At 42.6% G+C, this 27,336-nt stretch overlaps 1 protein-coding gene across 3 annotated transcripts in view; it reads left to right on the top strand.

Moving 5' to 3' along the window:
- Positions 1 to 27,336, top strand: part of LOC138648017 (dimethylaniline monooxygenase [N-oxide-forming] 2-like) — a 117,747-nt gene that overhangs the window by 26,258 nt on the left and 64,153 nt on the right. For all 3 annotated transcript variants that reach the window (XM_069737471.1, XM_069737473.1, XM_069737472.1), the window contains exons 3-4: positions 1,807 to 1,995; positions 10,912 to 11,074. In XM_069737471.1, the coding sequence (XP_069593572.1) occupies positions 1,807 to 1,995; positions 10,912 to 11,074 (352 nt within the window). The remainder of the gene's footprint in view (positions 1 to 1,806; positions 1,996 to 10,911; positions 11,075 to 27,336) is intronic.

The following is a 27,336-nucleotide window of genomic DNA, read 5'->3' as shown; positions in this document are numbered from 1 at the left end:
GCTCGTCCGAAAGAGCTGCTGGCGCCAGAACGAACGAGATGCATCGATGGCGCGCAGGGAAGGTAAGTAGGATATGTGCTGGAAGCTGGTGGTTGCAGCTGTCACTGTGCGCCATTACAGAGAAATGAATATTCATTTCTCTTTAGCAGCGTGCACAGGCTTTAGCCACAGCCGTCGGCTCCTGCCTCTGTGACCCGCTGCTTCGTTGCTCCCCCTCCCCATCTTTCTGGGACAATTGACTCCCGTATAAGCCGAGGGAGGCATTTTCAGCACAAAAAAATTGCTGAAAAACTCAGCTTATACACGAGTATATATGGTAATTAAAAAAATGCAAATCTGCCATAATTTCATGGATTTTTCTTACAAAATTCATTGTGCAGTAAAAGTTATTTAGCAATATGATTCTTCAGGTCAGTATGAATGTGACAATGCCAAACCTTTATAGTTTGGTTATTGTTTTAGTGATAACATTTTTTAGAAATTTGCTAAATAATATTGTATTTTTTGTCACTTGAAACTTTTTTATTTCTCTCTTGATAGAGCTGTGTCAGTGCATATTTTTTGCACCTTATGCTGCTAATTTCTTGATACCATATGGCAGTATATATGACATTTTGATTGCTCTGTACTATATTTTTTAAGAGGTTAAGCGATGAAAAAAACAACAATTCTAGCTTTTTTTTTTTTTAACTGTATTGGTGTTTTCCATACAATTTAATTACTTTATGTTCAGATAGTTCAGCCTTTTACGGATGCAACAGTACTAAATATTTTTTTTTGCTTTAAAATTCGAAAAAGGGAGAATGATTTAAATTTTTATATATTTTTTAGAAATTTTTAAAATATTTTCATATATATTTCACTCTTAGGGATTTGAATCCATTGATTGCTTGTTCTATATACAGTACAGCTGTATTGCAGCATATATATTTAAAGTATTGGGCTCCAGAGGACTACCAATATGGCAGTTGTGGGTGCTTGTAGCAAGTCATAGTAGCCATAGTAGCCCATTGGCACCCTGCGATCATTTTGTGGAAGGTGGGCAATGCAATTGCTCTGTCTAAATGCCCCTGCCAGCAATTGACAGGAGCATCTAAATAGTTAAACAGCAGTGATCGGAGCTCGCTCCAGTCAGAGGCAGATGCTGTATAACACTGCTGGAATTTGCTGTGTGTGGAGTGGGCCACTTCACAAACTCCGGCACAATGTCTATATGCACTAAGGTTAAATACTATATATAGAGGGACAGGGAATGGAAGAGTCAGCTTACCGTATATCAATTCCTCAGATGAAGATAGAGTCCACGCAGTGAGCCGCCCCGACTCTGGGCTTGCAGAAGCAAACAATGTGAAAGAGGTTCTCCAGCTTGGTCAGGAATAAAACTTCACGCTTCTGGAGACCATGATTAAGGCCTCACGGTCAAAATGCGTTGGTCACTAGCCATCCTGGGCTCTCCACCATATGTCCTTTTAATGTTTCTACAACAAATGTGAAGTTTTATTCCTCACCATGCTGGATAACCTCTTTCACAAGGTGAAATACTAGGTTTTTATTCTACAGTAGATCTATTTTTCAACTAAGTAGATTTGGGTGGAGTGTTTCCATCTATTGTGAGGGTTTATAAGAGTAACTGCACTGGAAGTGGCATCTTCTATCAGCATTTTTCAAAAGCTATTAGAATAAAAAAAAATATTTTGTAATGGAATAATGTCATATTTAAAAGTGGAACAAACAATTTAAGTAAAAATATCTAGATATTGCCATAATATGAGCTAATAAACATATTGAAAAATTGAACTACCTCAGGATGAAGCAGAAGATGGAAGAGCCAGCATCTACAAGTCTTTGGTTACCAATGTTTCCAAAGAAATAATGAGTCACAGCGATTTTCCAATGCCGGAAGATTTCCCAAACTACTTGCCACATCACAAATATTTTGAATACATCAAGCTCTATGCGAAACATTTTGCATTGGTAAAATATATCAAACTTAAGGTAAGAATATTAATATTTTGCATGGTAAAGTGTAAAAATATTGTTATGCAAAACAAAACTGGTAGATGATTTTTGATATCTTGTAGTCTCTCTTAGGCTGGGTTCACACTGCGTTGTGTGAACCCGTTTAACGGACTACGTTACACCGCGGCATAACGCGGTGTAACGTAGTCCGTTAACGCCGCCATTACTTGCAATGGCGAATGCATCGCTAGTGCACGCCTACAATGGGCGTGCGCTAGCGATGTGCCGTCATTGAGTGACGGACCCGAGACGCGGGCTGCAGCGTTTCCGGGTCCATCACTGCTAGCGCACTGCTAGCGCAGATGGAGCTAGCAGATGCTCCATCTGCGCTAGCACAGTGTCAAAGTCGGCACTTGCATTAGTGCAGTCCGTTTAACAGATTTGTTGAATGGACTGCACAACGCAAGTGTGAACCTAGCCTTAGGGTGTGTGCACACATTAAGTTTTTATTGCAGAAATTTCTGCACCAAAAATGCATCCCTTGGCAGGAATAAAGCGTGCATAGATTACACACACCTTGACGTATTTTTTGCATGCAGTTTTTATTTGTTTTTTTCCCTAGTCATATGGATGAAAAATGTTGAAACTGCTTTAAATCCCAAATATGTGCATATACCCTGGGATTTCCCACATCTACCGGTAATTTTTTTTTTTTAATAAAAGCATATAACAGCACACTGTAAGCGAAAACATTTATACAAACATTGAATGCTGTATATAAAATTTGAACTAATGGAATATATTTATAAGGCCGGGGTCACACTTGCGTGTGCAGAAGTCTGGTGGATACACAGCTGATAGTCCTACTGAATAGACTGTTAGAATTTGTTTTATGGCAAGAAAAAAGCAGCTAAGTAAAGAAAAACGAGTGGCCATCATTACTTTAAGACATGAAGGTCAGTCAGACCGAAAAATTGGGAAAACTTTGAAAGTGTCCCTAAGTGCAGTGGCAAAAACCATCAAGTGCTACAAAGAAACTGGCTCACATGAGGACCGCCCCGGAAAGGAAGACCAAGATTCACCTCTGCTTCTGAGGATAAGTTTATCCGAGTCACCAGCCTCAGAAATCACAGGTTAACAGCAGCTCAGATTAGAGACCAGGTCAATGCCACAGCAGGCACATCTCTACAACAACTGTTAGGCTGCCGTCACACTAGCAGTATTTGGTCAGTATTTTACATCAGTATTTGTAAGCCAAAACCAGGAGTGGAACAATTAGAGGAAAAGTATAATAGAAACATATGCACCACTTCTGCATTTATCACCCACTCCTGGTTTTGGCTTACAAATACTGATGTAAAATAGTGACCAAATACTGCTAGTGTGACAGCAGCCTTAAGAGGAGACTTTGTGCAGCAGGCCTTCATGGTAAGATAACTGCTAGGAAACCACTGGTAAGGACAGGCAACAAGCAGAAGAGACTTATTTGGGCTAAAGAACACAAGGAATGGACATTAGACCAGTGGAAATCTGTGCTTTGGTCTGATGCAAGGGGTGTCAAACTGCATTCCTCGAGGGCCTCAAACCATGCGTGTTTTCAAGATTTCCTTAGCATTGCACAAGGTGCTGGAATCATTCTCAGCAGGTGATTAAATTATCACCTGTGCAATGCAAGGAATCCTGAAAACATGACCTGTTTGCAGCCCTCGAGGAATGCAGTTTGACACCCCTGGTCTGATGAGTCCAAATTTGAGATCTTTGGTTCCAAGCACCGTGTCTTTGTGCGACGCAGCAAAGGTGAACGGATGGACTCTACATGCCTGGTTCCCACCGTGAAGCATGGAGGAGGAGGTGTGATGGTGTGGGGGTGCTTTGCTGGTTACACTGTTGGGAATTTATTCAAAATTGAAGGCATACTGAACCAGCATTGCTACCACAGCATCTTGCAGCGGCATGCTATTCCATCCAGTTTGCATTTAGTTGGACCATCATTTATTTTTCAACAGGACAATGACCCCAAACACACCCCCAGGCTGTGTAAGGGCTATTTGACCAAGAAGGAGAGTGATGGGGTGCTACGCCAGATGACCTGGCCTCCACACTTACCAGACCTGAACCCAATCGAGATGGTTTGGGGTGAGCTGGCCAACAAGTGCTAAGCATCTCTGGGAACTCCTTCAAGATTGTTCGAAGACCATTCCCGGTGACTACCTCTTGAAGCTCATGAAGAGAATGCCAAGAGTGTGCAAAGCAGTCATCAAAGCAAAAGGTGGCTAATTTGAAGAACCTAGAATATAAGACATTATTTCAGTTGTTTCACACTTTTTTGTTAAGTATATAATTCCACATGTGTTAATTCATAGTTTTGATGCCTTCCGTGTGAATGTACAATTTTCATAATCATGAAAATACAGAAAAATCTTTAAATGAAAAGGTGTGTCCAAACTTTTGGTCTGTACTGTACATGAAAAACAGAATTAATTCTCCAGGATGAGGGGATGTCTAATCTCACCGCTGCCGAGTTGACAACCTGAACCACTTTGAAGGGTCCTACAAACTTAGGCACCAGTTTTTTAGAAGGGATCTTCAAACGCAGATTCCTAGACGACAACCAGACCATGTCCCCAACTGCAAACAACGCCTCCCTTCTTTTCTTGTCAAAATATTTATTTGACCTCCTATTTGCCTCTTTCAGATCATGGCATACATTGGTCCAAACCCTGTCCAAATTTCCAGAAAAACTCTCCTCCTCAGGCACCGCTGCCCCAATCTTTGAAAATGGACCAAAAGATGGATGCCTCCCTGTACAGCAAAAAAAAGGAGAACACCTAGCTGAGGAAGACTTATGATTATTAAGAGCAAACTCAGCTAGTGGTAGATATTCCGACCACATCTCATGGTTGTCTGCTACAAAACATGTCAGAAACTGCTCGACGTCCTGGTTCTTCCTTTCGGTCTGTCCATTGGACTCCGGATGATAACCTGAAGAAAATGACAAATGAACCTTTAATCTGTCACAATAAGCACGCCAAAAGTGAGCCACAAACTGTGGCCCTCTATCGGAGACAATGTCTGTGGGAACCCCATGGAGCCTGACAATCTCTTTCACAAATGCCTTAGCTAGAGTCTTTGCGTTGGGTAATTTATTGAATGGGACCAGATGACACATCTTACTAAACCGGTCCACCACAACCCAGATGACAGAAAAACCCTCAGAGACCGGCAGATCGGTGATAAAATCCATAGCAAGATGTGAACATGGTGAACTAGGAACCTCCAAAGGGCACAGATTCTAACACATGTTCATGAGTCCTCAGTGTGACATGTATTGGCGTCTAAGAAAAGCAGTACAGTAAGCGCTGTTCCCTGGTGCCGGGTGCTGAATCCTGCTCTCAGCATTGTCGCCTGGTCTCCCTGTGGTCAGCATGCCCAGGCGACAATGATGAGGGTTGAAGTCAGCAACCACTGTGTGTGTGTATCGTGCGTATTAAATAAATAATTAAAAAAAAGAAAACACTGTGGGGTTCCTTTAACCCCCTGAGGTATTTTTGTTTTTCCATTTTCGTTTTTCGCTCCCCTCCTTCCCAGAGCCATAAGTTTTTTACTTTTCCATCAATAGGGCCATGTGAGAGCTTGTTTTTTGCGAGACAAGTTGTAATTTTGAATGACACCATTGGTTTTATCATGTCGTGTACTAGAAAACGTGAAAAAAATTCCAAGTGCGGTGAAATTGCAAAAAAAGTGCAATCCCACACTTTTTTTTGTTTGTCCTTTTTACTAGGTTCATTAAATGCTAAAACTGACCTGCCATTATGATTCTCCAGGTCAGTGGGTGGCTCTCACAGCAAGCTGGCAGTGACAACCTTAGTGGTCTCCAGGAAACCTCTGGTTGTCATGCCAATCCACCATTGACCCACGATCACGTGACGGAGGCCACCAGTGAGGGGATTTCCGGCGTGATTGCCGGAAGCTCATGTTAAACGCCACTGTCAGCGTTTGACAGTGGCATTTAACCCCAGTTTAACAGGTTGACATGTGTTCTGAGCACATGTCAGCTGTTGAAAACAGCTGCCATGTGCCTGGAAAGATATGGGCTCACTGCTGGAGCCCACGTCAGGGGGAGGGAGTCCGACACCTGCGCATTATTACGCCCGATGTCGGAAAGGGGTTAATTTTCCTAACCAGTTGAGGGAAAGCCAACAGTTGGGGGCTGGTGTTCATATTCTGGGAAGCGGCCAATAGCCTTAAAAGTTCCCAGCTGTTTGCTTCGACCTCCCCCAAAAAATGACATGTGGTTCCCCTCTATTATTACTAACCATCAAAGGATAAATAAACATATGTTGGTTGATGTTAAAAGGCTGGGAAGGAACAATGGATATTGGCCCCCTCCCAGTCTAAAAACATCAGCCCTCAGCAGCCCAAGAAGTGGCGCATTTACAGTATTAAATGTGCCAAATCTGGTATGTAGCTACAGCTCTTCTCACTTGCCCTGGTATGGTGGCAAGTGGGGTCATATTTTTGGGGTTAATGTCAATTGTTTTATGTCCGCTAACAACAAGCTCATGGGTTAGTAATGGAGATGTGTATATCAGTCATTACTAACACCATAGTCAAAAGTAATAAAGACACACACACAGAAAAAAAAGTCTTTTAATTGAAAAAAACACTCTCCAACAATGAGCCTCTATTACCCATTTATTTACCCCAAAACATAAAATAGCAAAGTTAAAACTCATTTGTTCACCAAAAATCCATTAAATGCTGGTGTCCCACCACGATCCGGATGGTTTCGTAAGTGGTCACATCAGTAATGTGACTGCTTATCACTAGGGATGAGCGAGCACTAAATTGCTCAGGAGCTCGTTGCTCAAACCAAGCAATTCCTAATACTTGCATGCTCGTTTCAAGTAGTGAGTATAATGGGAATCAATGGGAAATCTGAGCTTTTTTCTGGCAGACCCTACAAAGAGGTCTAAGGGACAGTGAAAATGTTGCTGAATGGAACAGTATAGGGAAGACCCCTGGAAGCATCTCTAACTCCCAGATCACTGCTGAGAACAATGTTGTCACACTTTTACTCCACTTCAAAGGGAACCTGTAAGCAGGATTGTGCACAGTAACCTAAAGTGTCAGGTCGACGCCATTATACTGATTAAAATGATACCTTGGTTGATGAAATCCATCTTGTGGTTGTTGTTTAATCTATATTTTCAGTTTTGAGCTAATGATATGCTTATGTTACGGGGTGGCCTGTGGAGGGTCTTCATGTGGTGGTCTGATTAGGTATTCGTCAGTATGGCTTCTAGTTTACATAATGAATATTATATATATCTTGAGAAAAACAACCCTTCTGCAGGCAGGCACAATTTTCAAATGAATTTTTTTTTGGAACTTCAAGATTACAGCAAACAAATGTGTATATAATTCATTACATATGCAATCATGCTGCGGCGCAGGCACCACCATCGGGAACACACTTGCTTTATTCAAGCAATGCTTTGTGAAAGCAGCACATGGCTCTTATCTCAGACCTTCCCCAAGGCTAACTGAGGAGTAACTATGGTACTCTGTAAGGAGCCTCAGCACCGAGCTTCTGTCCACAAACAAACTTCTCTTACAAACTTTGTGGACAGAAGCTGTGCTGAGGCTCCTTACCATAGTTACTCCTCAGCTAGCCTTGGGGAAGGTCTGAGATAAGAGCCATGTGCTGCTCTCACAAAGTATTGCTTGAATAAAGCAAGTGTGTTCTCATCACTATGTTTGTCATCAAATTGTTAGAGTACCAAACAAATGTGAGCAGACATCCATGTCCACTCTTCAGTTGCTATGTGCGGAGGCTGACCACCGACAGGCATGTTGGAGTTGGTACTCAACCACTGACCTCTTCTGCTAGCAAAGCCTTGCCAGCATGGGCAGTGTGGAGTTCCAGCACGTGATGACATCGCACTCAGGTTGGTGAGCTGGCACTTGCATGTGCTGCTAGTTGCTCAGCACTGCCAGAGCAGAGGCAGCTGTAGCTGACTTGTGGAAATGGGCGCTGAAGCTGCATACCTTTGCCAGAAGCTCTGACAAATATGAGTATATTTTCAGAAACTGCTGAACTACCAAGTTTAGTACATGTGCCAAGCATGGTGCGTGTGTGAGCTTGCCACGATTCACAGCCACGATCAGGTTACGTCCATTATAATACACGACAATACCTGGTAGGAGGTTCGGCAGCTAAAACCACAGAGCTGTCTGGTCTGTTATTCCTTTAAGTAACTCTGAAATTAGCTTCAGAAGAGTCTGCTGCCTCTTCGCTGAGCCAGTGCTCCAGAACTTCCAGCTGATGTGGACGAGGTGCTCTGAAGTACAACATTGTAGATGGAGGATGTGGAGGAGCAGGAGGATGTGTAAGAACTGATGTAGGAGGTGGAGGAAACCATAATAGGTGTAGGGCCAGCAATCCTCAACGTCAGGAGCACATGCAATGTGGCATATGCGCATATTCATCACTGTAATGAGCGGTACCACGTGACCGCTCACACAGGACAGGCTGCCGGCGCTGAGAGCATACATCACAGGAGCTGGGTGAGTATTTCTCGGCAAGCGGGCGCACAGGGGAAGGGAGGCGGGAGGTGACCCCAAACTTTATTTTTAACACAAACAAAAAAAAAACCTTGATTTTTCATTCCTTCTCTCCAGCAAACGCTGCTGAGGAGAAGGAATGAATACCGGCTACAGCACCAAAAGCAGGGGACAGCGCTTACCTGTAGCGCTGTCTCCTACACGGTCCATGTGGTCCTCAGTCGGCACATGGGCGGCACACGGCTGCCACATGTGTGCCACACTGATGTGCTACGTGAGCACACGGACACGGACACGGATAACTCCGGTACCGGAATTATTTGGACGTGTGAAACCGGCCTTAAAGCTTTTTATTATTTTTAGTCATCACAGAAATATTCCCATACCACCTATTACTGTAGGGCTGAGAAATGGAAGCCTACAAAATTTGTAAAAGCTTTTTGTCAGTTTTAAAGATCACAGAAATGGTCACAAGCTACGTAGCACTGTTTGCTGAGAAAAGGAAGCCTACAAAATTTTTAAAAGCTTTTTCTCAGTTTTAATGTACTCCACACACTACTGAATAGTGTATGGCTGAGAAATGTAGTCTAGGAAAATGTTTCAACGATTTTTGGGCATGTTATAACACAAAAAAGCAAGTAATACTTAATGAATCAAAGTAAATTCGATTTTTTCAGCCCCCACAAATAAAGCTGCTGCTATATATTTGCCAACAGACTGCACAGGCCTAATTTTTATCTACAGATTGGATTCTGTCACTCTCTCCCGCCCTATGCTATATGCAGATTATATGTTATACACACAGCACAGCAAATGATTAGCCTTTAGAAGGGCTGTTAGAATGATGGCTCAGCTTCAGCATCAGTATCAACACTACAGGCCTCTGATTCGTTATTCTGTGCACACAGGCTTAGGCAAGCATTGTCTCCCTCCAATATGAAGTGTCACAGAGGTATGCAATGGTGTCAGTGTGCTGGGCATAGCCTGTCCTTTTATAATCCTCGATGATGTCACAAGGCCAGCGAATCACAATATTGCCACAACCAAGATGGCTACGGCATTACTATGACTCCCAGGCAATCCCCCCATGCTTATTGGCTACGTAAAAGTCGCCAAACATGCAAGGTGGGGACTCGAGTTTTACAACAAACACTGCCCATTGTAGTAATGAGTGATAACCGAGTACATTCCCTCATCCCTACTAAGTAAGACTCTAGACCAGACAGAATACACAGAATGATACAGAGCAACTAGTCAACACTCCTAAAATCAGTAAGAATATGAATATAGACAGAATGATACCCCACACACCAAATCACACCATCACATCTGGGTTTTATTTTTAGATTGTCTCTCACAGTTGAAGTGTACGTATGATAAAAATTTTAGTTCTCCGTTGTTTGTGGGTGGGAATACTTGTAAAATCGGCAGTGTATTGAATACTTTATTTCTCACTCTATATTATAAACATACTAGCTTTTTAGGCACTTTTTTCTGGCAAACATTTATGAATCCTAATTGTATAAATATAAATTAAATAGAATTGTAATCTTTTATGTAATATATTATTGAATAATTTACCGTATTTTCCAGAGTATAAGACGACTTTTTAACCCCTAAAAATCGTCCCAAAAGTCGGGGGTCGTCTTATACGCCGGGTACGGCTGCAGCGAGCGATCCTGGATGGTTCCCAGGGTCTGAAGGAGAGGAGACTCTCCTTCAGGCCCTGGGATCCATATTCATGTATAAAATAAAGAATAAAAAATATGGATATACTCACCCCTCCGACGGACCCTGGCTATCAGTGGTGCAAGCGTCTGCCTCCGTTCCTAAGAATGCAGTGAGTGAAGGACCTTCGATGACGTCGCGGTCACGTGAGAGACTGACCGCTCACGTGACCGCGACGTCATTGAAGGTCCTTCATTCACTGCATTCTTAGGAACGGAGGCAGACGCTTGCACCGCTGAGAGCCAGGGTCCGTCGGAGGGGTGAGTATATCCATATTTTTTATTTTTATTCTTTATTTTTTACATGAATAAGGATCCCAGGGCCTGAAGGAGAGTCTCCTCTCCTCCAGACCCTGGGAACCATACGCACCGCACACGCCGTATAAGATAACTGGGCGTATAAGATGACCCCCGTCTTATACGGTGGGTGTATCCCAAATTCCATATTTTATATGGAAAATGTTGGGGGTCGTCTTATACGCCTAGTCGTCTTATACACCAGAAAATACGGTAAGTTAGTAATTAAAATGAAAAAATTCAATGTATAAGACTTCCTCTAAATACAACTGCAATCAAATCAACGATATAACAAAAACAAATTAATGAATTACATTTAAAGCATTCTCCTAATATTACCTAATTTTTGCCTTGAATTTAGACAACCGTTTGCCGAGTAGAGAAGCATTCTGAGTTCTCAGTCACTGGTCAGTGGCTAGTTACTACAGAAAGCAATGGAGAAAAGAAGACAGATATATTTGATGCAGTTATGGTTTGCACTGGTCAGCATGCACAGCCTGTGGTACCTTTGAATACTTTTCCAGGTAGTTATAAAGTATGATTTTATTTTTTTTATTTTATCTAATTTCTACATAATTTAGAATGTTGTAAGGAACATACAATTGTATTTTATCTAATTCCATATAAATTCTACATAATGTATCCACTTTAGGTAACTTTAGAAAACAATACTTTTGTCTGACTATCTAATAATATATCTACAAACCAAAGAGTACAGCTATAGATAGGGACGTACTAATCACTGTCACATCCTCTGCCATGATTGGGCCCTCCCTGACAGAAGTTATGTCGCTTATCCATGTTATGTAAATAACAGCTTATAACCTGATGTTAAATTCGTCCATTGGTTATATAAATTATTCTTTTGAAAGCTGAAACCCTCCTAAATGTGGTCTAGGTTAAGAAAATAAATTGGCATCAATGCATAAATATTGATCAGTTAATGGACACAGAATGGTCAGATTTTGGTAAGACAAAAGTTTTGTCGCCCACAGAAAGTAGTGTGATATTCAAACAAATAATTAACTTAAAATACAAATATATGTTGCATAACATTGGTGAATGAAGTTGTGGTGCTATTAGAGTCATATTTAATATTTTGATTGACTTCCATGAGCTTGAAGGACTGCATCCATTCGGTTCAACAATGATTCATACAATTTATTAATGAAGTCATCAGGAATAGCAAAGAATGCAGTCTTACATGCCTCCCAGGTTCATGTAGATTCTTTGGTTTTGTCTCCAAGCTTCCTCTTTCACCCTACCCCAAACATGCTCAATGATGTTCATGCCTATTGACTGGGCTGGCCAGTCCTTGAGCACCGTGATCTTTTTTGCCTGAAGGAACTTTGTTGTAGAGATGGATGTATGAGATGGAGCACCATCCTGCTGCAGAATTTGACCCCTTTTATGATTTGGAATATAAGAGGTAGCTAATACTTCTTGATATTTTAGGCTATTGATATTGCCTTCCACCTTCCAAATGTTTTGCACACCCCCATACTGAATGTAACCCCAGACCATGATCTTTCCACCACCAAATTTAACTGTTTTCTGGCTGTATTTTGGATCCATACGGGCTCCAGTAGGTCTCCTGCAGTATTTGCGGTGGCTGTGGTGTAATTCTACTGAAGATTCATCAGAGAAATCCATCTTCTGCCACTTTTTCCAGCACCCATCTGTTTAGCAGGCTGTGGGACTTTGCAGATGCCACATGGTTTTTTATTTGCCTTTTGTTTAGTGCTGGCTTCTGGGCACTGATTCGACCATGGAGGCCATTTCGATACAGAATCCTACAAACTCTTCTACTTGACATAGGGACTTGAGGTGACCAGACCTGTCGGTGCTCTGCTGCAGTGGAAGAGGGGCTTGCTTTGGATTTTCTAAACAACAAACGTTCCTCCTGAGCAGTTGTCTTCCGGGGTCTGCCGGATCTGGGTTTGTCAAACACATCTCCAGTCTCTTCAAATCTTTTTTTAATTCTTTGTACTTGACGCTGAGACACAGTAAAGGTGCCAGCCACCTCTGCAGTGGATCTGGTCTTCAGCCTCTTGATAATCCAGGCTTTGGTCGGACGGTGGATTTTTGGCTTGTTGTCAGAAATCAAGTTGCAGTTCAAGTGAAGGTCTGGGGTGCTGGGTTTCTTTTTATACACACACACACTAATTAACCTATCATTTACTGAGCACAGGTGAGGATGTAAACTAGGACTGGGTGCATTATATGACCAGGCGACAAAACTTTTGTCTTGCCAAAATCTGACCATTCTGTATGAGCATTCTGAGCATTCTGTTCTGCACTGATGCCAATTTATTTTCTTAACCTAAACCACATTTCGGAGGGTTTCAGCTTTCAAAAGAATAATTTATACAACCAATGGATGAATTTAAAGTCAGGTTATAAGCTTTTATTTACATATCATGGATAAGCGACATAACTTCTGTCAGGGAGTGTACTGGTGGGGGGGCCTGTCAACACCAGCCCCTACTTCAGCTGGATGTGCATCAAAGGACACACATTCATCTGAAATTTATTGCGCTGAACAGACCCCCCAGGTCTCTGCACTGCAATACATGCTGCCAACCAATCAGAGTCAGGCAGCTGACAGTCAGTCATGCCAGTCACGAATAGCGCATGGCTGTGATATCATGAGATGTCCATGGCAACACACTGAAGTCTATACAGAAGAGGACACCACACATCGTGGAAGTAGTCCAAGTTAAGAAGAATTGTTTATTTTTTAATGTATTAGAGAAGAATGGCTCAACATGATACCAGGAAGGGGCCCAGGATGGGGAACATTATGCCCTTCAGCTCGAAGCCCGCTTTCACCATTCTGACCAGACTGATCAAAATTGAAAAAAATTGGCCAAATTGATTTAGTGTCACTTTATGAGGTAATAACTCATATCCCTGTGATTCAGAGATAATTTTTTTCGTGACATGTTGTGCTTCATAAAAAAGGGTAAATTTAAGTGGATTTTGCAATTTTCAAACTTTGAAATTTTATGCCCTTAAACCACATAGTTATACTGCACAAAATACTTAATAAATAACATTTACCACATGTCTACTTTACATCAGCATAATTTTTGAAGCATAATTTTCTTTTCCTTACCAAGTTAGAAGGGTTAAAAATTTATCAGCAATTTCTCATTTTTTCAACATCTACAAAACCAATTTTTTTATGGACATCACATGTGAAGTCATTTTGAAAAACCTATGTGACAGAAAATGCCTAAAAGTGACACCCCTCAAGGTACTCAAAACAGCATGAAAGAAGTTTATTAATCCTTTAGGTGCTTCACAGGAATTAAAGCAATGTAGAAGAAAACATATTTTTTTTCACAGGGGTAACTGGAACAAACTGAGTCCAAAATTGTTGTGAAATTTCTCTTGAGTATGCTTTTACCCCATATGTTGTGGAAAAGTACTATTTGGGTGCACGGCAAGGCTCAGAAAGGAAAGAGTACCATTTTACTTTTGAAACTCAAAATGTGCTGAAATAGATAATGAACATCATGCTGCGTTTGCAAAGCCCTTGATGTGCCTTAAAGGCTCGGTTTTAGAATTAGATCCTCTGACCTGTTGCTCCGTGGTCGGCTCCCCTATCTGCTTAGCTGTTACCTTTTCTTTCCAGTCCAAATGCTGATGGTTGATAGTTCCAATTTTCGCCCTACTTTGTTTGCTCTTCTCCAGATGTTTTCCATTTTCCTGTTTTAGTCTGTCCTATTATATTCTGAATTGGGTTTTATATGTTCACTCTTCACTGCACTTCCTTGCTAGCTATACCTCTAGGTGGTCTTTGGTTTAGGAGTTCCAGCCATTCAGCTAAGGAGTTTACTTTGCATGGCAAACCCCACTTGAATTCCTACAATGAATCTGTTTGTTTTTCTTCACAGTTCCTCTTACTTTCAACTTTTTAGGTTTCTGGGAGATTATACTTGTTCCGTTTACTCATGTCTCTCCTTAGCTTTCACTCTCTACTCTATGTGAATATGTTCTAATTTTTTCACTCTGAGTTTTTGTATCTTCTTGCACACTTTCCTCTCCTCTTTTTGACAGTGTGCTGTGGTCTTTCCTCTTATTCCTCTGTAGTTTTAATAAACCCCTCAATGGCCTTTTAGGAAGCCAGGTCCAAGGAGATGTTTTTGAGTTGTGTGGCTATAGTCTTTCTAGTCTGCACAGGCACCAGTTGGGCGTGGGTGCGGCATCTCGCTGCAGCAGGTCTTACCTTTTTTTCTGTTACCCGTGAGTTAGTATGTGTAATGTTCATAATTTTAACCCATCCATAAGTGACCCAATTTGGAAAGCTACAGTCCTCAAGGAATTTATCTAGATATTTGTTGAGCTCCATAAGCCCACAGCTGTTTCACAGAATGTGACAATGTTGAGCAGTGAAAATGAAAGTTAAGATTTTTCCCAAAAATTTTTTGATTTGGCTTCAAATTTTTGATTTTTGCTAGAATAGCAGGAGACAATGGACCACCCAATTTGTTATGCAATTTCTCCTGAGTATAGCTATAGCCTATATGTGGTGGAAAACTAAGGTTTTTATACATGGCAGAGCTCAGAAGGAAAAGAGCAGCACTTGACTTTTGGAGTCCAAAATTGGCTGGAATAGATAGCAAACGCCATGTCACATACATAGATCTCCTAATGTGCTTAAACAGTGGAAATCCCACAAAAGTTACCCCATTTTGGAAACTATACTTCTGAATTAATTTATCTAGAGGTGTGGTTAGCACCTTGAATCTACAGGTTCTTCACAGAATTTGATAACAATGAGCTGTAACAATGAAAATTAAGATTTTTCCCCCCAAAATATTGGTTTAACTGCAAATATCTCATTTTCACAATGGTAGCAAAACAAAATGGACCCCAACATTTGTTGTCCAATTTTTATTGAGTATGCTGAGACCCCAATGTGTTGTGAAAAACTACTGTGTAGGCACACTGCCAAGCTCCAAAAGGAAGAAGGAACATTTTTGAGCAGACAGTTATGGAATGGTCTGTGGGTGCCATGTTGCATTTGAATAGCCCCTGATGTTCCAAAGTAATGGAAACTCCAACAAGTGATCCCATTTTGGAGACATTCCCCCAAAGAATTTATCTAGCGATGTGGTGAACACCTTGAACCCACAGGTGCTTCACAGAGTTTTATAACATGAGCCGTGGAAAAAAAATGACAGTTTTCACCAATATATGTTGCTCTGGTTCAAATTTTTTTCATTTTGACAAGGTTACACAGGAGAAAAATGATAATACTATTTGTTATGCAATTTCTCCTGTTTATGTGAATACCCAATATATGGTCAAGAACTACTTTTAGGCACAGCACACAGCTTAGAAGGGAAGGAAAGTCATATTATAGTACAGATATTGCTGTTATGGTTTATGGGTGCCATGTTACATTGGCAAAGCCCCTGAGTGGCAAGAACAGCAGAACCCTCCCATAAGTGACTGCATTTTATAAACTACATCCCTCAATGAATTCACCTAAGAGTGCAATGATCATATTGACACCACAGGCGTGTCACAGAACCTTATACCATTTTGCGGTGAAGAAAAAATAATTACATTAGTTATTGCCCCAAAAATTTAGCTATAGCCCCAAATTGTTCCTTTTTACATGGGGAAATCAGTAAAAATTGCAACAAAATTTGTTACTCAATTTCTGCTGAATGCGGCAATACCCCATATGTGGCTGTACAGTACTGCTTAGTCACACGACGAGACTGTGGAGGGAGCGCTATTTGACTCTTGGAGCACAGATTTTCCTAGAAAAGTTTGCGGACTCCACATATAGAGCCTCTAAGCACCAGAACAGCAGAATTACCCCTCACGTTACCCCATTTTGGAAACTACACCCCTCTAGAAATTTAATTACAGGTATAGTGACAAGTTTGACTCCATTAGTGTTTTACAGAAACAAACAGCAATAGATGTTGCTGAGTGAAAATTGCAAGTCTGCCATTGTAGTACATTGTAGAGTCCAGTATGTTGTAGTGCCCATACATTGTGCCCAGCTTGTGCTTCTGGAGTCACACAACCCGTAAATTAAGCAGGCTTTCATCGCTATAGTACTTACAAACTTAGGAATGCTACATGTGTTTTATGCACATTCTGTGGTTTATAAGAAGGAAATCATTTGGATTTGACAGTGCAGAATTTATTGGATTTCTTTTGGAGGGGTAGCCATTTTGTTTTTCCAGAGCTTATGTGTTAGTCTACGTTCACACTAGCGTTCGGCTAGTGCGCGTCGCGCTAGCGTCGGGCGACGCAGCGGCGACGCACGCGTCATGCGCCCCTATGTTTAACATGGGGGACGCATGCGTTTTTGCTTGTTGCGTTTTCCGACACGTGCGTCTTTTTTGACGCTAGCGTCGGACCAAGAAAACGCAACAAGTTGCATTTTTCTTGCGTCCGATTTTCGTCAAAAAACGACGCACGCGTCGAAAAACGCAGCGTTTTTGCGTGCGTTTGCACTCGTTTTTCGGTGCGTTGTGCGTCGCGTCGCCGACGCAGCGGCGCACAACGCTAGTGTGAACGTAGCCTTACTAGTAACGTGGAAGCCATTCATATTTCTATTAACAGATGACAAACAAGAGTGGGGACTTGTTTTTTTGTGGATTTAGCTGAAGCTTTTGTTGGGAAAATTTGACGCTGAGCACTTACATAAGTGTTTCTATCTAATTGACATGATTCAGATGAAACTCCCAAAGGACCCAATCATTATAATGAGGCAGAAGCATTATGTCTGGCCTCTGTTCAGCAGTGTTCCTTTTTTCAGAGGCCCAGATCACAGATTTCAGCAATTTAAATGAAACCCAAGTGTAAGCTCTCAGTGTAGAGCTCAGGATAAGTGTGAGCCAAGCCTTACTGTGATTTTTGGGAGGCAAAATAAACGGAACAACACCAGGTCAAGAATTGTTTGTATTTATTTTTTACGCAATTTTTAATGCTTTATAAGTGATAAGGTGGTTTTATTCTTTGGGTCGGTGCGGTTACAGCTATACCAGACTCTTTTTTTTTTTTTTTAGGTTTGGGTACTATCTATCGGTCATTAAAAAAAATGATTTTGTTTTGTAAAAACAAGTTTTTGCATCGCCATATTTTGAGAGCTATAATTTTTGTATATTTCTGCAGACGGAGTCACGTGAGGGCTTGTTGTTTTGCAGGAAGAATCAGAGGTTTTTTTATATCATTTTCAGGTTTTTTCATCACTGTAGTCAGAGCTATAACTATTTATTTCTCTGCTGATGTAGCTATATGGTGGCTTTCATTTCAGGTGTAGATGATGCTTTCAGCTATACCATTTTTATTTTATATTCAACTTTTTTATCACATTTTATTCCACTTTTTGATCATCAGTGTGATGAAAACTTTTTTACGGTGTTCAATGAAGGGGTTTGATAGTGTGACAGTTTTATAGATCATGTAGCTTTGGACATGGCAATGCCAAATATGTGTACTTTGTTTATTTTTGTTTTACATAAATAAGGATATTTATTGGCATTTTTTTAATTTTTATATTCTTTATTTTGGAATTTTGGAATTTTTTATTAAAGTTTTACAATTGTTTTACTTTCATTTTTTTTTTTTTTTACCTAGTACATCCATTGGACATCAACCTTCCCTACCCTGATCTCTGATCTAATATTCTGCAATGCTTTTGAATTACAGGGTATTTGATCAGTGAATCTCACACAGGCGGGAGTTGTGTCGGGTCCTGCTCTCAGCAAGAACTTACAGGTCCTGGATGACCCTATGGCTATCTTTTGGCCCAGCATCATCATGGAGACCGTCAACAGCATGATTACAATCATGTTGTACCGACTGGAGCAAAGAGGGAGCATCATACCAGGAAGTGGCCTAGGATGAAGAACAGTATACCAGGATGGAGGACATTACACCAGGAAGGGGCTTGGGGTAGGGGTCATTATACTAGGAAGGGGCCTAGGATGGGTTTTCATTATACCAGGAAGTGGTCCAGGATGGGGGGCATTATTACAGTAAGGGGTCAGGACAAATTACATTATTACAGGAAGGGGCACAGGATGGGGGACATTATAATTTCAAGGGTCTAGAATGAGAGACTTTATTACATGATGGGAACCACAATGGGGGATATTATTACAGGAAAGAGCCAGGATGGGGCTCATCGTACTCTATTTACAACACTAGCTATAGATATATGAAAACATTGAATATCTGCATTTTAAATCTAAAAATAAATTACAGCAGTAAGAAGAAATCCTTATAAAGCATGCTGTTGATTTCATGTACATTAAACACTTCACGACCTTGGACGTATCCATGTATCCAGGTCGTCATGGAGATTTTGCGCACATAGGAGCTGTGCGTAAGCAATGGCCGCCAGTGTTGTGAATTCTGTGGCTGAATTCACTCCTGTGGTCACAAGTGGTACTGCAGCTTCTGAGCTTCCTTCCTCAGGTGTTCTGGTGAGCTCGTTGGCTGCTTTGTTATTTAACTCCGCCTGATTCTGTCTTCCTTGCTCCTTGTCAATGTTCCAGTGTTGGATCTGAGCTTCTGGATCTTTCCTGTGGCCTGCTGCTCTGCTTAGATAAGTGCTTCTTTGCTTTTGTTGCTACTTTTTCTGTCCAGCTTGTCAATTCGTTTTGCTGGAAGCTCTGAGACGCAAAGGGTGTACCGCCGTGCCGTTAGTTCGGCACGGTGGGTCTTTTTGCCCCCTTTGCGTGGTTTTTTGCTTTAGGGTTTTTTGTAGACTGCAAAGTTCTCTTTGCTATCCTCGCTCTATCTAGAATATCGGGCCTCACTTTGCTGAATCTATTTCATCCCTACGTTTGTCTTTTCATCTTGCTAACAGTCATTATATGTGGGGGGCTGCCTTTTCCTTTGGGGTATTTCTCTGAGGCAAGTCAGGCTTGTTTTTCTATCTTCAGGCTAGTCAGCTCCTCAGGCTGTGCCGAGTTGCATAGGTAGTGACAGGTGCAATCCACAGCTGCCTTTAGTTGTGTTTAGGATAGGTTCAGGTATTGCGGTCTACAGAGATTCCACGTCTCAGAGCTCGTTCTATTGTTTTTGGGTTATTGTCAGATCACTGTGTGTGCTCTGATTGCTGGCACACTGTGTCACTGGATTGCCTACATAACAGTACAAGGAGCCTTCCTAATGATTCTCAATAGAGGGAAAAAAGAAGTTCTGACATCATTTTTTTTTCTCAGCTCTGTGTTCAGTCTTTTTTTTCCCCTAGACATTTGGGTGTTTCAGGACACAGGTGTGGACATGGATATTCAGGGTCTGTGCTCTTCAATGGATAATCTCGTTACTAATGTACAAAGGATTCAAGATACTATTGATCAGAAATCTATGTTAGAACCAAGAATTCCTATTCCTGATTTGTTTTTTGGTGATAGAACTAAGTTTCTTAATTTCAAAAATAATTGTAAGCTATTTCTGGCCTTGAAACCTCATTCTTCTGGTAATCCTATTCAACAGGTTTTGATTATTATTTCTCTTTTGCGCGGCGACCCTCAGGACTGGGCATTTTCTCTTGCGCCAGGAGACCCTGCATTGAGTAATGTCAATGCGTTTTTCCTGGCGCTCAGATTACTTTACGATGAGCCTAATTCAGTGGATCAGGCTGAGAAAAATTTGCTGGCTTTGTGCCAGGGTCAGGATGATATAGAAGTATATTGTCAGAAATTTAGGAAGTGGTCAGTACTCACTCTGTGGAATGAATCTGCGCTGGCAGCTTTGTTCAGCAAGGGTCTCTCTGAGGCTCTTAAGGATGTCATGGTGGGTTTTCCTATGCCTGCTGGTTTGAATGAGTCTATGTCTTTGGCTATTCAGATCGGTCGACGCTTGCGCGAGCGTAAATCTGTGCACCATTTGGCGGTATTGTCTAAGATTAAATCTGAGCCTATGCAGTGCGATAGGACTATGACCAGAGTTGAACGGCAAGAACACAGACGTCTGAATGGTCTGTGTTTCTACTGTGGTGATTCCACTCATGCTATTTCTGATTGTCCTAAGCGCACTAAGCGGTTCGATAGGTCTGCCGTCATTGGTACTGTACAATCCAAATTCCTTCTGTCCATTACCTTGATATGCTCTTTGTCATCGTATTCTGTCATGGCGTTTGTGGATTCAGGCGCTGCCCTGAATCTGATGGATTTGGATTATGCTAAACGTTGTGGGTTTTTCTTGGAGCCTTTGCGGTGTCCTATTCCGTTGAGAGGAATTGATGCTACACCTTTGGCCAAGAATAAACCTCAGTACTGGACCCAGCTGACCATGTGCATGGCTCCTGCACATCAGGAAGTTATTCGCTTTCTGGTGCTACATAATCTGCATGATGTGGTCGTGTTGGGGTTGCCATGGCTGCAAACCCATAATCCAGTATTGGATTGGAACTCTATGTCGGTATCCAGCTGGGGTTGCCAGGGGGTACATGGTGATGTTCCATTTTTGTCTATTTCGTCATCCACTCCTTTTGAGGTCCCAGAGTTCTTGTCTGATTATCAGGATGTATTTGAAGAGCCCAAGTCCGATGCCCTACCTCCGCATAGGGATTGTGATTGTGCTATCAATTTGATTCCTGGTAGTAAATTCCCTAAAGGTCGATTATTTAATTTATCCGTGCCCGAACACGCCGCTATGCGCAGTTATGTGAAGGAATCCCTAGAGAAGGGACATATTCGCCCATCGTCATCACCACTGGGAGCAGGGTTCTTTTTTGTAGCCAAGAAGGATGGTTCGCTGAGACCATGCATTGATTACCGCCTTCTAAATAAGATCACTGTGAAATTTCAGTATCCCTTGCCATTGTTATCTGACTTGTTTGCTCGGATTAAGGGGGCTAGTTGGTTCACTAAGATAGATCTTCGTGGTGCGTATAATCTGGTGAGAATCAGGCAAGGAGATGAATGGAAAACTGCATTTAATACGCCCGAGGGTCATTTTGAGTATCTAGTGATGCCGTTCGGACTTGCCAATGCTCCATCTGTGTTTCAGTCTTTTATGCATGACATCTTCCGTGAGTATCTGGATAAATTCCTGATTGTTTACTTGGATGACATTTTGATCTTCTCTAATGATTGGGACTCTCATGTGAAGCAGGTCAGAATGGTTTTCCAGGTCCTGCGTGCTAATTCTTTGTTTGTGAAGGGATCAAAGTGTCTCTTCGGTGTGCAGAAAGTTTCATTTTTGGGGTTCATCTTTTCCCCTTCTACTATCGAGATGGATCCGGTTAAGGTCCAAGCCATCCAGGATTGGACTCAGCCGACATCTCTGAAAAGTCTGCAAAAATTCCTGGGCTTTGCTAATTTTTATCGTCGCTTCATCTGTAATTTTTCTAGCATTGCCAAACCATTGACCGATTTGACCAAGAAGGGTGCTGATTTGGTTAATTGGTCTTCTGCTGCTGTGGAAGCTTTTCAGGAGTTGAAGCATCGTTTTTGTTCTGCCCCTGTGTTGTGTCAACCAGATGTTTCTCTTCCGTTCCAGGTCGAGGTTGATGCTTCTGAGATTGGAGCAGGGGCGGTTTTGTCACAGAGAGGTTCTGGTTGCTCAGTGTTGAAACCATGTGCTTTCTTTTCCAGGAAGTTTTCGGCTGCTGAGCGTAATTATGATGTGGGCAACCGAGAGTTGTTGGCCATGAAGTGGGCATTCGAGGAATGGCGTCATTGGCTTGAAGGAGCTAAGCATCGCGTGGTGGTATTGACTGATCATAAGAACCTTACTTATCTCGAGTCTGCCAAGCGCTTGAATCCTAGACAGGCCCGTTGGTCGTTATTTTTTGCCCGCTTCGATTTTGTGATTTTGTACCTTCCGGGCTCTAAAAATGTGAAGGCGGATGCTCTGTCTAGGAGTTTTGTGGCCGACTCTCCGGGTTCATCTGAGCCGGCGAGTATCCTCAAGGAAGGAGTCATTGTGTCTGCCATCTCCCCTGATTTGCGGCGAGTGTTGCAAAAATTTCAGGCGAATAAACCTGATCGTTGTCCGGCGGAGAAACTGTTCGTCCCTGATAGGTGGACTAGTAAAGTTATCTCTGAACTTCATTGTTCGGTGTTGGCTGGTCATCCTGGAATCTTTGGTACCAGAGAGTTAGTGGCTTGATCCTTCTGGTGGCCATCTCTGTCACGGGATGTACGTACTTTTGTGCAGTCCTGTGGGATTTGTGCTAGGGCTAAGCCCTGCTGTTCACGTGCCAGTGGGTTGCTTTTGCCCTTGCCGGTCCCAAAGAGGCCTTGGACACATATTTCGATGGATTTCATTTCTGACCTTCCCGTTTCTCAAAAGATGTCAGTCATTTGGGTGGTCTGTGATCGCTTTTCTAAAATGGTCCATCTGGTGCCCTTGGTTAAATTGCCTTCCTCCTCTGATTTGGTGCCTTTGTTCTTCCAGCATGTGGTTCGTTTGCATGGCATTCCTGAGAATATTGTTTCTGACAGAGGTTCCCAGTTTGTTTCAAGATTTTGGCGAGCCTTTTGTGGTAGGATGGGCATTGACCTATCTTTTTCCTCGGCTTTCCATCCTCAGACTAATGGCCAGACCGAACGAACCAATCAGACCTTGGAAAGATATCTGAGATGTTTTGTTTCTGCAGACCAGGATGATTGGGTGTCCTTTTTGCCGTTGGCTGAGTTCGCCCTTAATAATCGGGCCAGCTCGGCTACCTTGGTCTCTCCATTTTTCTGCAATTCTGGGTTCCATCCTCGTTTCTCTTCAGGACAGGTTGAGTCTTCGGACTGTCCTGGTGTGGATTCTGTGGTGGACAGGTTGCAGCAGATCTGGACTCAGGTAATGGACAATTTGACCTTGTCCCAGGAGAAGGCTCAACTTTTCGCTAATCGCAGACGCCGTGTGGGTCCCCGACTTCGTGTTGGGGATCTGGTTTGGTTATCTTCTCGTCATATTCCTATGAAGGTTTCCTCTCCTAAATTTAAACCTCATTTTATTGGTCTGTATAGGATTTCTGAGATTCTCAATCCTGTGTCTTTTCGTCTGACCCTCCCAGACTCCTTTTCCATACATAATGTATTCCATAGGTCGTTGTTGCGGAGATACGTGGCACCTATGGTTCCATCTGTTGAGCCTCCTGCCCCGGTTTTGGTGGAGGGGGAATTGGAGTATATTGTAGAGAAAATTTTGGATTCTCGTGTTTCTAGACAGAAACTCCAGTATCTGGTTAAATGGAAGGGTTATGCTCAGGAAGATAATTCCTGGGTTTTTGCCTCTGATGTCCATGCTCCAGATCTTGTTTGTGCCTTTCATGTGGCTCATCCTGGTCGGCCTGGGGGCTCTGGTGAGGGTTCGGTGACCCCTCCTCAAGGGGGGGGTACTGTTGTGAATTCTGTGGCTGAATTCACTCCTGTGGTCACAAGTGGTACTGCAGCTTCTGAGCTTCCTCCCTCAGGTGTTCTGGTGAGCTCGTTGGCTGCTTTGTTATTTAACTCCGCCTGATTCTGTCTTCCTTGCTCCTTGTCAATGTTCCAGTGTTGGATCTGAGCTTCTGGATCTTTCCTGTGGCCTGCTGCTCTGCTTAGATAAGTGCTTCTTTGCTTTTGTTGCTACTTTTTCTGTCCAGCTTGTCAATTCGTTTTGCTGGAAGCTCTGAGACGCAAAGGGTGTACCGCCGTGCCGTTAGTTCGGCACGGTGGGTCTTTTTGCCCCCTTTGCGTGGTTTTTTGCTTTAGGGTTTTTTGTAGACTGCAAAGTTCTCTTTGCTATCCTCGCTCTATCTAGAATATCGGGCCTCACTTTGCTGAATCTATTTCATCCCTACGTTTGTCTTTTCATCTTGCTAACAGTCATTATATGTGGGGGGCTGCCTTTTCCTTTGGGGTATTTCTCTGAGGCAAGTCAGGCTTGTTTTTCTATCTTCAGGCTAGTCAGCTCCTCAGGCTGTGCCGAGTTGCATAGGTAGTGACAGGCGCAATCCACAGCTGCCTTTAGTTGTGTTTAGGATAGGTTCAGGTATTGCGGTCTACAGAGATTCCACGTCTCAGAGCTCGTTCTATTGTTTTTGGGTTATTGTCAGATCACTGTGTGTGCTCTGATTGCTGGCACACTGTGTCACTGGATTGCCTACATAACACACCAGGTTTTCAGTTTTTACAACAACTGACACCAGACACTCACTGCCAGAAGGGGCAGCTCACCACTCCTGCCAATTTAACCCCCTCAATAGCGATCACATCATTTAGAAAGCAGGCAGAGGGAAGGGCCCCTCATGATGTCATCATGGGGGCCCGATCATTGCCATGATGACCCGATGTCACCAGAGCTAGCATACTTGCTACACCATGCTGAGTGTTAATTAAGTAAAATAAAAATTGTAAAAATATGTAAAAAAAAAAAGAAAATCACAAAATAATAAAAATATACTGTACCAAAAAATGAATATTTTAATAAAGAAAAAGTACAAATGTTTGGTATCATCCGAGCTATAAAACTGTCCCACTAGTTAATCTCTTCAGTGAACACCATAAAAAAATAAAAATAAAAAAAATGAGGCCAAAAAGTTAAACAAAACGCAATCAAAAAGACGAATGTAAATAAAAATGAGAGGAAAAGTAAAAAAGTTATAGCTCTCAGAATGAAGCAATGCAAAAATAATAATTTTTCCTATAAAATAGTTTTTAATTGTGTTAAAGCGCCAAAACATAAAAAATTGTATAAATAAAGCTGCCATATTAATCCTCCCACTTGTGGAACGGTATAAGAAAGCAAAAAGGCAGAGATGCTTACCTACCTAGGCCTCCAAACAAATGCACTGCCCAGCACTATCCAAGTGCACCCCATGTGAACAGACACCACAGTTTACAAGACAAAATGGACCCAACTGCACCCTGAAAAAAATGCAAAAAACACATATAAAAAAATATATATATGTGAGGTATTAGTTTATATTTTGGCCAAAATACAAAAGCTCGTAACGCACGTCATGGGTCCCCACTAGAGTTGAGCGACCTTGACCTTTTTAGAGTCGAGCCGGGTTTCGCGAAACCCGACTATCTCAAAAGTCGGGTCGAGTGAAATCGGCCGATTATGACGTAAAGTCGGGATCGACCGAAACATGAAACCCAATGCAAGTCAATGGGGCAGCATAGTCGGCAGTGAGTGGGGGCCAGGAAAACACCTAGAGTGCCCATTTTAATGTCAAAACCATCCATTCTTCTTAATGAAGCTTGTCAAGCGTAATTTACCTTATAATAATTGGAAGGCATTTGAAATTGGGGGTCATTTGGCTAAAGTTGTGTGGGGTAGGGCTGGTTCAAGTAATTAGTGGGCCCAGGAAATCTGGACCATGTCACGGCAGTGGAGCAGGGAGAGGTAAGTATTTCAACTTTGCAAGTGCTGTGATCCTGAGCAAGCAGGGGGGGCCCACTTGTTGGCATTGGCACTGGCACAGGGCCCCTCAAAGTACAGCGGTGTGTTTGCACGGCGGGGGCGCCTCCCACCGGCAGCAACACTTTTGCGTACTATGAGAGGCCCTGTGCCAGTGACGTCGCCAACTAGTATTCCTCCCCCCACCTGATGAAGGAACCTGCACTTTCATCTGCACCTTCCTCTTTGTCCCCGTGTAAGGTGGTATGGTATGAGGGAAGAGCAAACTGACTTTCAGCAGGGTCACAATGTTGTTGTGTAGCATGCACGGGGAATGTTGCGTTATGGGTCAATGTACCAGCAGACTCATCTATCACTGGCTGGGCAATGGGCACGATGAAGTGGAAACACAGATATAGGCCCAAAGAATAAAGTGGGCTAAATGCAGTTCAAAATTGGTAACACAGGAATAACCAGGGGGCATTGCAGTGGAGGACAACTGGAATGAGAGGCTGACACAGAGAGTAGGGCCAAATCAGTAAGTAGTCGAAATGCAGTTCAAAATTGGCAACCGTAGTAAACAGGCGGCACAGCTTTGTTCAGTGGAGGAGAACAGCAAGGAGTGGCAGACACCGATAGTAGGCCCCAACCCAACTAGTAGGCCAAATGCAGTCTAACATTAACAACTACTTAACGAGAGCCTGAAAATGGAATTTCAGGACAGGAAACCAGGAGAACAGCAAGGAGTGGCAGACACCGATAGTAGGCCCCAAACCAACTAGTACGCCAAATGCAGTTGTTCCATTTAACCACAATTTAATGAGAGCCTGAAGATAGAAGCTCAGGAAAGGCAACCTGGGGAACACCTTGGAGTGTAACACACCATCTCTCTCCACCCCATACCCATTTTGTAGGCCTAATGCAGTGTACTTTTCTACAACTACTAAACGAGAGTCGGAAGACCGAAGCAATGGCAAGGAAACCTGGGGAACACCTTGGAGTGTAACACACCATCTCTCTCCACCCCATACCCAATTTGTAGGCCTAATGCAGTGTAGTTTCCAAGAACTACTAAACGAGAGCCGGAAGATCGAAGCTCAGGAAAGGCAACCTGGGGAACACCTTGGAGTGTAACACACCCTCTCTCTACACCCCATACCCAATTTGAAGGCCTAATGCAGTGTAGTTTCAAAGAACTACTAAACGAGAGCCGGAAGATCGAAGCTCAGGAAAGGCAACCTGGGGAACACCTTGGAGTGTAACACACCCTCTCGCTACACCCCATACCCAATTTGAAGGCCTAATGCAGCGTAGTTTCCAACAACTACTAAACGAGAGCCGGAAGATCGAAGCTCAGGAAAGGCAACCTGGGGAACACCTTGGAGTGTAACAAACCCTCTCTCTACACCCCATACCCAATTTGTAGGCCTAATGCAGCGTAGTTTCCGACAACTACTAAACGAGAGCA

This window comes from Ranitomeya imitator, chromosome 8 (assembly GCF_032444005.1).
Source record: "Ranitomeya imitator isolate aRanImi1 chromosome 8, aRanImi1.pri, whole genome shotgun sequence".
In the NCBI taxonomy this organism is placed as follows: Eukaryota; Metazoa; Chordata; class Amphibia; order Anura; family Dendrobatidae; genus Ranitomeya; species Ranitomeya imitator.
This window is presented reverse-complemented; position numbering and strand designations above follow the sequence as displayed.